Source organism: Anoplophora glabripennis, unplaced genomic scaffold, assembly GCF_000390285.2.
Source record: "Anoplophora glabripennis isolate ALB-LARVAE unplaced genomic scaffold, Agla_2.0 scaffold814, whole genome shotgun sequence".
In the NCBI taxonomy this organism is placed as follows: Eukaryota; Metazoa; Arthropoda; class Insecta; order Coleoptera; family Cerambycidae; genus Anoplophora; species Anoplophora glabripennis.
Genome location: NW_019416908.1, coordinates 80,024 through 92,941, shown reverse-complemented (window position 1 = coordinate 92,941; position 12,918 = coordinate 80,024). Strand labels below are relative to the sequence as shown.

Sequence of the window (12,918 nt, the reverse complement as noted above, 5' to 3'; positions counted from 1 at the left end):
TTAAATAAAATTTGTCCAAAGAACTACTTTTGAGTTAGGTAGGTACTTCTAATTTAAAATATGCCCCTTTTGCCGAACCGCAGAAAGGCCATCTTCCCCTGCATTTTAAATTATAGCGTATGAAAATCTTCGTAAAAGTGAGCTAAAAATAGTCAGCAAACTGGAATAAGGCTTCCTCATTCTTGAACCTCAAATAACACAACTCGTTCTTTCGGTTTTCAGTCTAAAAAATATTCTGTCACTGAAAAATGAAAATGCAACATCTGGAGAATAAGTTTGACGTTTTAATGATTCATTTTGAGTAGACACACCCTGTAGTGATCTGAAAAAATACTAATATCGGAAGGTTTTAATTGTTTATGCTCAATTCCATTTTCATTACAAATACAAGTCAAAAAGAACTGAATAAAAAATCAATTAATTTGCTAAAAATAGGAGCATTTTAATTACTTTTGCGCAAACAAAATCTGCATGTAAAAATCAATAATCAATGTATTATTACGATAAGGTCGGTTCCAAACGCCAGCGAATGTTAATTTTTCTAAGCGGCTAGCTGGCGATACGGGCTGCCGAGCAGATGTTCCATTTACATTTAGTAAATACACACTACCTAGTGAATAACAGTGAACCCTATCCCACACGCAGGAGACCGTGAAACCTTACAAAATTCATGCCAACAAAGCACAAATACAATAGAATTTTAGCAGTATTTCAACGAGATGAATTACATAAAAATATTGCGGCGTAGTTAAATTTTAACTTTCTACCGTCTAGCACAAACGATTTCCAACCTTTTGCTGAACGTAGAAGTTAGGAAAGTCGCATAAAGGGCGTAGCGGACTCCCCAAAGTTGAGGCATTTCCAGCGAGTTCCGTTAGGTTATCGACCTTGGACTAAAATGCTCGAAGTCTGGGAACCAAAGGCGTATCTATGGCGATGACGATCTCTAACGTGGTGGAGGGAAGTGGTGGTGGTTTCGGAAGAATGTGGGGATGAATATATCCTACCAGAATACACTATGAGCACCCCTTCCACAAAACTCTACATCACAGCGACGAAGCTCCCTACCCTAAAACACCCGCGACCCGCGAAAAGATTCGTGAAATCATCTGGAGTAGATGTGTGACGCCCTTTACGCGATTTTCTATTAAGAAAATGACACTTACCTTTAGTGGGACAACGTCCACAGCCTCGAAGAGTCTTCAAGAAGCACAAGCACTACTTCGTCATCAAACGAGTTCATGCAGTTATGTCGAGCTGAGCTAGATCTGTGGCTTGCCAAGAACTTTGCGTCCACATATTCATAGATGGCATGTTGTGTACAGTTAAGGTTTGAATTTGCGCGCCAATGTATCAGACACTTTCTCCAGCATTCCCAAAAAAAAAAGAAGTTTTTTTGTAATGTTTGTTTCTCAAAAATTGTTCCTTTTAAATCCTAAACTTAGAAGCTGATTATGTAGGCGTATAAAGGAACACTGTGGCCTTAAAATAAAAAAAGGTACAGTGTGGCCCAGCTTGTGAAATTCTAATCTTTAGCTTGCGGGCGGGGTTAGTTAACCACGCCTATCTATTAGGAAATCGAAGTTGCATTTGATGTAAAAATACATTTATAAAACGATTTTCATTATTCAAGAAACAATGTATATAATTGTAATATTAATAAATGCAATTGCTAGTCATGCATAAAAAAAATCCATTTTCAATATGAATTCATTCATGAACACCTTTCTCATTGGTGTATTGATTATGCAATATAACAGTTGTTTTTGCTTAATTTTTCGATTCATCTCGCTAGTTACACACTGATAGGTATTTGAAAACATTAATGAAACAATTTTTGTCAAATAGAAATGAGAAAAATTAAATTCCAAACAATTAAACTTTATTTTAAAACAAAGTAAAAAATTGTACTTATTCTTAGGATATACAAAAATGGAAATGTAATAGGAAATTTGTCTTTTACAAAAATTATGTCCCCACAAAAAATAATTTTACTTTCCTCGACCTTTATTAGATTATGATACATAAAATATTGATTCAATAGCTAAATCAAGGGTATATTTTGAGAAAAAACATATTTTACAAGTTTTCAGAAGGTTGGCTTAAAGAGGTACAGTTTATCGGCTACTTTCTAACTAAGTGTTTTCTAAATCGGTAATTATCATTACAAAGTTGTGGTTTTTATATTTAAAACGCCTAACATTAATTTTCCTCGGCACATGCTCTAGTACAGAGTTGCCACCTCTGTAATAAAATACAAATTTGAATATTTTTCCTTAAATTAAAATTACTTTAATAGGTCTTACATTCATTATGCTTGGACACGTATAGCTTTCAATAAAAAACGTTTCTACCATAATTTGTTACAATCATCTTTACCTACATCTATTTTTGTTGGAAATTTAAATGCATACCCATTCAAGCACACAAAGTAAAAAGCATACATTCGCTTCCATAAAAAGAAGTGCCATAGCTACAAACGTATATAATCAGTTGTAAGAACTAAAAGTAAAAAATAAATACAACTTATAAATAGAGTAAAAGTAAAATAATTTATAATTATCATAGATGTATAATATATTGAAATGAAAGTTCTTCCAAAAATATCCTTTGAACTATCAACCTGGAATTAGTTCTCGTCGGAAAGAAACTATTTTTCACTTAGTAAGTGGCAGTCCCATTTCATTCGATACTAAATATCTTAAATTTGATGGCAGCCTCTGTGGACTCTCTGCACGTACATTTCGAACAGCAACTTGTTTATATTAAAGTAGTGAGGGTTCTGGTTTTCGTTTAAATCCGGGGAATATTCCAATGGAATTTGGGACATGTTCCAATCGAGACTCTGTTCCGAGGTAGGGGGCGACTCCGGTAATTGATTGAGGTAGTTCGGGGGGCCAGGACCCCATTCTACGGAATTTATCGATGTGGCCCTTTCATTGGAATTCTCCAAGAGCATAGTGTTGTTTATATGAAGGTTATTTATCCTTTTTGACAACGGCACGAACTCCACTTCTACCTCATCTTCTTGGAGACTCCTTCTACGTTTTCTGAAAAAAAATTTGTACATCTGTCAATGTTCCCAGGATGTAATTATTTGCTAGTCACACTGCACAGTATCTACTTAAAACGAATAATCACTCACCTATTTTGTGTCATGGTTGGAATTTTTAGGAAATCTGCACAGCCTGTAAACTTCAAATGATTATACAAATGCTTGTCTGAACTTAACGATATTTTATTTGACAAATAAACATGACCGACCCCATCCAACAGGAATTTTTAAAGCCCCTAGTTACTTTTCACTCTTCTGCTGAGAATGTTGGTCGCCTTGGATAAATTTTTAAATCAAATTTTCACTGTATCGAATTTGCACTGATGTTCCGATAAGTAAAGAATTATCTTCCCAAAAGAATTTATTATTAAAATTAGCTTTGTATTTTAAGCAAGTACCTACATATTTGTTCAATTTATACTTTATGAGTATATTCAATTGTTCAAATTGGGTATCAGATATTGTTCCGTATGCGTATTCCTCCAATGAAAATTCGACGTATGAATGACCGGTTATCGATAAAACTCCAATTTTGGCGAACATATTATCCGAACCAAAATCTTACAATGTGCTATCACCGAATGATATCATTTCTGTACTTATAGCCCTATTTCAGAAATGAAACTATAGTTTAGCTAAAAGTATGAGGTTATAATTTTCACTTCATAAATGTTTGTTTCAATTTATTGAATTCCTATGTCATCACAGTAACGAATCCAATGTTTTTGGATATTAGGAAAACCAAAAATGTTAATATAGCCATTCTTTTAATGTTAAATATAGCCGGTTACGGTGAGTTGGAGAAAATTGGGTTGACAACAATTGGGATTTTCGATATAAGGGATGCTTTGATTGCTTTGTGCTCGATTTCTGCTTTGGGAACGATGCATAAATACTTGACAGTGTCCCAAAAAAAACGTGCGTTCATGAAAAATTAACAACAAATTAACTCGTAGTGTTCACTTCGCTCACGTGGCCTGACTTTAGTTAATTGAATTAACAATTTTTTGCAATTAACCCTAGTTCACAGTGCCGACGAGGAAATGGCGCTTAAGTTTTGGATTGTAGAGGTTTACCAGTTGAATGACGAGCACCAAGCAACTCCGAAATATAACAGGAAAGTAAAATTGAGAACGGACTACGACCCGCAGGGCATTAGCGTCAGGTTTTTAGATTTCGATGAAACAAATCAGCTGTTAGAATTCCCAGTAGATTCAAGTACAGAGTGTTGTAGAGTAGGATCCTCGTCATATTTATTTACTATAGACAACGAGACCCTCCTAGTTAAGTTTAATAATAGAGATGAAGCTAGAACTTTCACAGTAGCAATAACTAAAGTTAAGTCCGGTAGAGATGCCTCAGTATTCTCGGTACGAACTGAAGACTCCTCAGCCACTCAGTATTTCCAGTTTTACGGTTACCTCTCCCAGCAGCAAAACATGTTGCAAGACTTTGTTAGGACTTACACGTATCAGAGAGCAATATTATGTAACCTAGATGACTTTAAGGACAAAGTGGTATTAGATGTAGGTGCCGGTTCAGGAATTTTGTCGTTCTTTGCAGCTCAGGCGGGAGCAAAGCGTATCTATGCAGTGGAAGCCTCGACAATGGCGCATTACGCACAGAAACTAGTTGAAGCGAATAACTTATCCAGCTCAATTAAAGTGATACCCGGTAAAATAGAGGAAATAGACATACCCGAGAAAGTAGATGTTATAATATCTGAACCGATGGGTTACATGCTCTACAACGAGCGAATGTTGGAATCATACTTGAACGCTAAGAGGTGGTTAGCCCCCGGAGGAAAGATGTACCCCTCTAGAGGTGATTTACATATAGCGCCGTTCACAGACGACGCCCTCTACATGGAACAATACAGCAAAGCGAATTTCTGGTTTCAGACTTGTTTCCACGGCGTAAACCTCTCGGCGCTTCAAAACTGTGCCGTTAAAGAATACTTCCGGCAACCCATAGTAGACACGTTCGATGTAAGGATATGTATGAGCAAATCGATAAGGCACGTAGTTGATTTCTTGGATGCCGACGAGACGGATCTCCACACGATAGACATACCTTTAGAATTTCACATTCTAGAGTCGGGTACTTGTCACGGGTTAGCGTTCTGGTTTGACGTAGCCTTTGCCGGTTCGCAGAACACGATCTGGTTGAGTACGGCTCCGACAGAACCTTTGACACATTGGTATCAGGTGAGGTGTTTGCTAGAGCAGCCTCTTCTGCTCAAGCAAGGGCAAGTGTTGACTGGTAGAGTTATACTGATCGCTAATAAGAGGCAGAGCTACGATGTTACTATTGAACTGACAGTGGAGGGCACGTCGCAAACGTCTAAGAATACTCTGGATTTGAAAAATCCATATTTTAGGTATACAGGAGCACCAGTTCAACCTCCTCCAGGTAGGTTCTATCACAACTTTTCTTTAAATTCTGTTCAAAACGTGTTTTTTATAAGTAGGTGGTTGCCATTTTGGTGTAAAACAAAAAAGAACTTTTATGTTTCAAGAAAATTTAAATCCACTATCATTAGAGACAAAAACATATTTTAAAAATCAAAAACTTTATAGAAGTGACGGGTAAATTGATGAGGTTGGCTACTGGCACCTCCAAAATTATTTAGTTGTCATTAATCTTTAATTATATTTTTATTATTTTATTTTTGCAGGATTTTAAATTTTCTTTTAAATCTTGTTTAAATCTAAAATAATTTCAAATTCAGCAAATAAGTCGAAAATGTTGTCAGTTCAATTCAGCAGTGAATTTGCAACAAATTCCAAAAAGAGCGTATATTACTGATGAAATTAATAATTTTTAACTTATTGCATTCTTACACTTACTTAATATGCACCGAGTATATCTTCGTCCTCTCAACTCTAATAATAAAGGAAGAAAATATTGTAAGCTATTTTGTTTTAATGAAAATTTCGTTTTTCAAAAATTATGTACCACTTCGATACTTTTTTTTTTTTTTGAGCTGAAGTGGTGGTGGATTTGTGGTATTCTCTCAATACAGAGATCCTACCCATGACTATATTTAACGAATGTGACATGTTTAGTATAATTTTTTAGTGATAAAAGACACTTCAAAAGAATAGTTTGTTATGATTGTATTTATTTAAATTCAAGACTATTTTAAAAAAAGTTACATGCTTATTATGATTTTTTAGTAATAATAATAAAATGTTACTCGTGTATATGCACAATAATTATGACTAATTTAAAATGTAATTGATGGATATAAACGTAATTTTCACTAAGTGACATGCACATAAATTTAGTTGAACTTTTACATCGTTATTTAAGGTATAATTATAAATACATTATCTGTATTTTTACGTCATGGTTAAAACGAAAAAATGTAAACAATTTCTCAAAAACACATGTAGAAAACAATGAATAACATGAATTTTGAATTAAAATAGATTATCTCTGAGTAGCAGTTACATTTGTTAAAATAAGTCTAATTAAAATAAGCTAGATAAGTGAAAAAATTATGTATGACGTGTAATTTTGTAGGTGTTTCTAACGTTTCTCCCAGTGAGAGCTACTGGAGCCAGTTGGACGCGCAGGGAGTCCGAAATGCCGTCAATATGGTGAACGGTATGTCGGTAAACGGTTTGGGAGAAGTTTCGATGGACACAACGCAGACTTTGATAAATAATAATTTAATGGCCAGTAATCTCATCGCCTTAGTAGATCCGCAGCATATGGCAGGTAAGAACTGCGGTAGGAATCATAAACTTATCAGTACGGTTTCATTGTAGCTTCGCAAACAGAAAGCAGTAAAAAAAATTGTTCAACGTAATATTTTTTGTGTGTTCATGCTGTGTGGGTATAGCAAACATTTGTGATAGGCAGCGACAATTTTTTTATCTGTGTACATATTTTTTTTCTATGACTAAGCACATATTTAATTAAAGTCGAGTTCTTTTCACACGTACATAAATTATTCATATCAAATATTTATTAATTATTTGTATCCTATTTTGTCACGTTCTATTTTTAGACGTACAATTTTTTTAATGTCACCCTATTATTTTACATCTCATTATATTTCTTTATCGTCATCGTAAGCCTAGCAATAATTTATTTAATACCCATTTCAAAATCTTAAATGAGTTCTTTAGATAAAAAAATCATATTCGTTTTTAATCAGCAATAAAAATGTTTGATACTATTTTTATATACAGCTACCAAATCGCTCGTCTAAATTTTAATGGTGGATTGTACGTCACATAAACATGTTTGGAAATGTATTATTTTCTCGATACACGATATTCAATATTAATGAAACTTGGTTTATTTTAAGTTACAAAAAGTGCGTAGTTGAGGAGAATCGTGTGAACAATATTTTATTTTATTTATGCATAACAGAATTACTTGAATTGTTATTATTATTATTCGACAAATGATGCATCCTAGCGACACACATTCAACATGCGACTAAATGAGTCCCGTGCTCTTACCTCCGAACTTTTCGATTTCGATTTTTTAAGCATATTTCACACTGGGGGAGGGGGGTTATGACCACATTTTTATAAAAAAAAATTGTTCATTTAATTTCTGGATATTTTTGTACTATCAAATAATTCATTGCACTTTAGTAGCAACTTACCACCCAAAACTTATCCCTCTCCTTCAAAGCAGTTAAAAGTTATTGGTAAAAACACATTTATTTAAAGTCATCTTCAAACGCGTCTACCTCCCTTAGGGTGGATTTGTGGACCCATGTTTATATTAAATTTTTGTCTTACTTTGAGTCGACAGATCTACCCTCAAAGTGAAGTACCACTATTTCCGAACACCCGGTATATGCCTGATAATAAGCGCTCCTTGTTTTAAGGGATGAAAACCACCGCTTATGCTGAAAAAAACTGAATAAATTTAAAAATAGGTGTTATTTAGACTAAAATCATATCATAATATATAGAATAAATATTGTTTTATATTGTGGGGTATAATTTACAATATTTTTATAAACTTTCAACCTTTTTAAACCACCCTTATTGATAAAAATATAAAATTAATAGTTGCTTTGACCTTAAAATATTTTTATAGCGCATATATTATAAATAGATATCTTTTCAATAGTTAATAATTTATTACAGTATTTCAACCCTTAAAAAACTACCCCTAATAACAAATTATCAAAAAAATTGTTTTTAACAGTTTGAAACGATTTGATAGTGCAAACTGGATAAATAAAATTCTTTTACCTGCCTATAATACAAATTTATCGCATTGTTTTAAACCTTAAAAACCACCACCAATGACAAAATATAAAAAAAATGGCTTTTAAATTATTTAAAATTAATTCTAATCCCCTCGTATAGTGTTTATCATATCACTGGGTTTCTTAAAAATTACTCTTTATTATACAAATAAAAACAATTTTGTACATTTAAAGTTGATAAGTAGAATTATTAAAAGATTAAAGGGAAAATGTGAAGATATTCTATATAGAATGCTCCAAACATGTGGGTAACCAAATTTTGATATACTCCGAAAATTGAAGCGGTAAGGTACCGTTGGTTTTTTAACGATAACTTCGTTAATTTTAAAGCTATTAAGACAATCCAAAAACGATTTTACGGAAAAGTTCGATAGCTAAAAGTACTGTAAAATTGAATATTTTTAACGCGTTATTTTTGAAATTTTTGGGGTTAAAGGGTTTGAAAAACGTCATCTTCGACCTCAACTGTAAACTTCTAGCAGCGACATCTCTGTTAATTTTTATCCTACACAAATAAAAAAAACTAAATATTCTGTGAAAAAAAATCGAAACTTTTGTACTCTTGAATATTTTTCGTATCTTTTTTATTTTTAAAGTTTTCAAAAATATTATTTTTTTTGGAACTAAAAATATTTTTTTTCAATCAAAACGTAATATTTTAAAAAATATGCATTCTAAACTGCTTAAAACTTGTATAATATATTGTTAGCACATAAAAAATGTAAATTGTAGAAGGTTAATTTTAAATTTTGTGAAAAATTAAAAGAATTTTTTTAGTTATTTTACGTTAAATGCTTCCAATTTAGTTTCTGGCAGACATGAAATTATCTTCAACCAGCCGTATCTCAGCACCTATTGCACCTACATAAATGAAAAAAATCTCAATAATTTTCTTTTTCTATAAGCTTCATTTTCTTCGTGATGTTTTTTTTTTTCATAGAATGCCTATTTTCCCAGTTATTCGGGAAAAACTACTGAAAAACGTCTTCTTTTAATAGAAATTGTACATTTTCAATCAGCAATAACTCGGAAAATATTGACTTATCGGAAAATGTTCATAAGATACATTTTGCTTAAAATTGATTGCTTGATCGATTCCTGGGGTTGTTTTCAATATTTTACTTTTCACCCCCAGAAGGGGTGGCATCCATCCCCTGGGCAAAAGCCCTCATCGGCACTATATAACTTTGTTTCTTGAGGTATTTTCTACTTAAATTATAAATATTTTTTGAACTTTAACACCCCATTTCTTAAAACAAAAGGATTTCCATGTGTTTATAGAAACTCTTGATTAAACACGGGTGAGATATAACCTCTAAATTACCTGCCACTATAAATGTCATTGTTATTCAATGCCTACTGGCACAAAACATTGCTTTGTACCTACTACTCTTTGTGACGTAGAATCCACCTCGTATAAAATACATACAAATCACATTTCAAGTAGTTTCAACCTGGTAGATTAATGACGAATTTCTTCCGTCAGAATCAGCGCAGCCCAACATTCACCCTGGCTGCATATCGAGCACGGGCAGGGGCAGGGTAGCGGCCAGCCCTACATCGACGCACACCGCGCAGCTTATCGGGGGTGCGATATCCCCGTCGCTGTTCACCTCGCCCAGCCATCACCAGCAGCAACCCTTAGTCATGGCCAACTACCCCGTCAGCGCCAACTTAATGATCGGCGATTACATGAAACCGGGCAACGGGGTGGCGATGCCCGCCGTCTACCGCCAGTAGTGTAGTTATTTATTTTCAGTGTGGATGGTGTGTGACAGACGTGCGTGTGTTTTCTTGGACGAGGCCAGTTTTAGCTCGCGGTTTCAACCCGTTCGGGTAACATTTCGAGACTACATAGTTGATTTTACGAGATTCAGTGGATTTTATGGTTTTAAGAGCAATTTTTACAACACGCTGGAGGCAAATACGTTATTTGTCCTACGTTACGAGTTAATCTCTACATTTCTTTAGTTTTCATGAAAATATTTTACATACAAATGTGTATCTAATTTTAGAAATTTTTATATACTTTAAAAATTCAGTGATTTTAAAACGTTTTAGGAATAGCTATGCAAATGAAATCGTTTAATTGTTTTAATCTCGTCCAGGAAAAAAGCGGTCGTCTTTATTATTTTCATAACGTTAGCGAGCTCAAGAACTTTAAAAGAAAGATCTGCTGTAGCGGCAACTAATGCGTATATTTTTAATTCTTAATTTTTAGAATTATTTATGATGTTTTATGAATGTGATTTTTTAAATGGATTCCTCAAGGTTGGGGCGGTATCGTCGACATAACGTACGGATAAATATTTTATATTCCTGAGCTCTTTAGAAGCTTGACGGGTCAAAATCTAGGTGCCGTTTTTTCAGCGCATTACATTTTAAGACTGATCTGCCATCGCTATCTTGTTTGCCAAAAGATATGGGTGTGGCAGGATTATATTTGTAAAACCTTGCTTTTTATTACGTCCTTAGTACACGTAGGTATTCAGATTTCTTTCTCGTCTGAAATTTTGTCTTCGGCTGCGTTTACCCTCCCAAATCTGGAGAGTCGGACGGCTATTCTATAGGACCAAGCCTTACGTTACGAACATTTTTGAGGAAACGTTTTTATTGGGATTTTTTTTAGATGTGTATATGTCTTTTAATTTTGTCTAGTTTATATCATAGGCATGTATAACCGTGTATGTAGACTGCAAATAGATAAATGTTTTTACTGTTTAAAGGCCTTCGCTTAAAGACTGCTCTTGTAATAGTAATAATAATATAACTGCGTCTATAATGAGGCATTGTGGTATCTTTGACCGTCAGACTTCCAAAGAGGCTTGTGCCCATAGGCGTGTGCTCTTTTTTTATTTAGGCGACAGTTTTGCGTATGATTTTGTGATGTTTATTTGCGTGCGGTGATAACTTTACGAAGGCGTCTTTATTTTTTGGGATGTCGTATCCATGGCCTTAGCTTATTTGAATGCGGCAGGGATTCTTCATAATTTACGCCGTGGGCGACCTCAAACAATCGTATCAAATCTTCCGGAACGATTTTTTTAAGGCGAAACGCTGAAAATAACCCTCGAGCAAGGCTCCCGTCGATTTTTTTGAGTCGTCCGAAATATATACACGATTCGTAGTGTACATTTTATGATTAAAAAAACGCTTATTTTACTTTTTGTATTCATACTCGTAAGGGTTAGTTTTAATTTGTTCACATCACCAGCTGAGACTTTTATGTTATTTATGAAATTACTTTACAGCCGAAGTGTATTTATTGATTATTTTAGGAAATTCCTACTCGATATTATATGTTATACGACAGTCGCTTATGGTTTTTCTTTTTGTAATTGTAAGAAAACCTGACAATAGGAAATGATTTTGTTGTAATTTTTAATATTATGTAACTTGTATATTTTTTTGTTTGTGGTTTGTCTGAAGTGTAGAACAATCTCTAGGCTAATAAAAAAAAAAGGTATACCAGGTACGGTAGTTTCATTTGAATCTGTGAAACTTGAATTAACCCTTTTTTTATCCATAACAAACCTTTTTGCAATTTTTTTTTTGTTAAATAAGTTGTGAAAACTAAAGAAAATTTGAGCGAATGAGCTATACAGGGCGTTCCTTAATGATATGAGAATATTTAAAGGTGTGATTCTACATGAAAACTAATGATTGTTTGTTTTAAGAACGATGGTCCAAAAATGTTCCGTTGCGAAAATATGGGGTGGTAAAATTTTAGGAAAAGAAGGAAATAAATTTTTTCAAAACCTCTCGACTTACTTCAAAATGCTGGAAATCAGGTGACACACTCCAGGCCAACTAGGTTTATTATCTTTCGAATTGAAAGGGAATATCAAAAATAATTTTATTTGGGAAAAAAACCATTGGCGTACCATTTTCTTTAAAAATATCAGTCAGTACTCATACGCACACCACTGTTGGAGTTAAAAATTATGTTTGTATTGAAAAACATGCACCTTTAATAACTATCACTGCATACTAAATATCACTGAAATATTTCAAGTGGTTTCGAAAATTTTATTTAATTTCCTTTTTTTCTAAAATTTTAACACCGTATTTTTGCAAAGGAACATTTTTGGACCATTATTTACAAAGCAAACTGCAATTAATTTTTCATGTAGAATCACACCCTTAAATATTCGTATATCATTAAGGAACACCCTGTATATGGTGTAATTTTAAATGGTGGAATTAGAAACACAAGAATTTTTTTAAACCTATTTTTCACTATTTTCTGGACAGGCCAACATAACCTCAAATAACAGCGAGCGCTAGCCGGAACGCATAAAAAAATTAATTTCTTTAATTCTACAAACACAAATATTCATAATTATGGAAAAATTTAACGCATTGTAACGTCATTTAGTGCGACTTAGTCGGAATCTAATCTGAAGAAAAGCGCACGCAAGGAGCCTCGAAGCAAAGTGAATTTGTCTGTCTCTAGGTTGTCGTTATTATGTTCATGTTGTGAGGCGTTCTCTCCTGTCCCTGTTATTATACATCTTATGGATTAACGACAGCACTAAATAACGTCACAAATTAGCGCGTCACCTGTTTAAATATACGTGCCAAGCTGTAATAATTAATAAACAATTTTTTTGCAAAT

At 33.7% G+C, this 12,918-nt stretch overlaps 3 protein-coding genes across 4 annotated transcripts in view; 1 reads left to right on the top strand and 2 right to left on the bottom strand.

Moving 5' to 3' along the window:
• The window catches only part of LOC108914134 (zinc finger protein 773-like), a 29,721-nt gene extending 28,251 nt beyond the window's left edge, over positions 1-1,470 (bottom strand). Inside the window, exon 1 of one of the 2 annotated variants that reach the window (XM_018719860.2) lies at positions 1,167-1,470. The gene's annotated coding sequence lies outside the window, so the exon portion shown is untranslated. The remainder of the gene's footprint in view (positions 1-1,166) is intronic. The other variant, XM_018719858.2, reaches the window with a different exon arrangement.
• A 517-nt stretch (positions 1,471-1,987) lies between these two features.
• On the bottom strand, positions 1,988-3,285 carry LOC108914124. Its single transcript, XM_018719843.1, has 2 exons — positions 3,146-3,285; positions 1,988-3,050 (listed from the first exon to the last, which is right to left on the bottom strand). Exons 1-2 carry the CDS (start codon positions 3,157-3,159, stop codon positions 2,702-2,704), a joined length of 363 nt encoding a protein of 120 aa, XP_018575359.1. The 5' UTR covers positions 3,160-3,285; the 3' UTR covers positions 1,988-2,701.
• A 621-nt stretch (positions 3,286-3,906) lies between these two features.
• On the top strand, positions 3,907-11,773 carry LOC108914129 (histone-arginine methyltransferase CARMER). The gene is made up of 3 exons (XM_018719851.1): positions 3,907-5,467; positions 6,584-6,781; positions 9,787-11,773. The coding sequence occupies exons 1-3, from the start codon at positions 4,099-4,101 to the stop codon at positions 10,038-10,040; spliced, it is 1,821 nt and encodes a 606-aa protein (XP_018575367.1). The 5' UTR covers positions 3,907-4,098; the 3' UTR covers positions 10,041-11,773.
• The last annotated feature ends 1,145 nt before the right edge of the window (positions 11,774-12,918 follow it).

What these genes read in the sequence shown, in the direction of transcription:
- LOC108914129 (XM_018719851.1), top strand. Translation starts at nt 4,099, where the DNA reads ATGGCGCTTAAGTTTTGGATTGTAGAGGTTTACCAGTTGAATGACGAG. An exon ending in ACCAGTTCAACCTCCTCCAG is followed by an intron (nt 5,468 to 6,583) that starts GTAGGTTCTATC and finishes GTAATTTTGTAG; the next exon opens with GTGTTTCTAACGTTTCTCCC. An exon ending in AGATCCGCAGCATATGGCAG is followed by an intron (nt 6,782 to 9,786) that starts GTAAGAACTGCG and finishes TTCTTCCGTCAG; the next exon opens with AATCAGCGCAGCCCAACATT.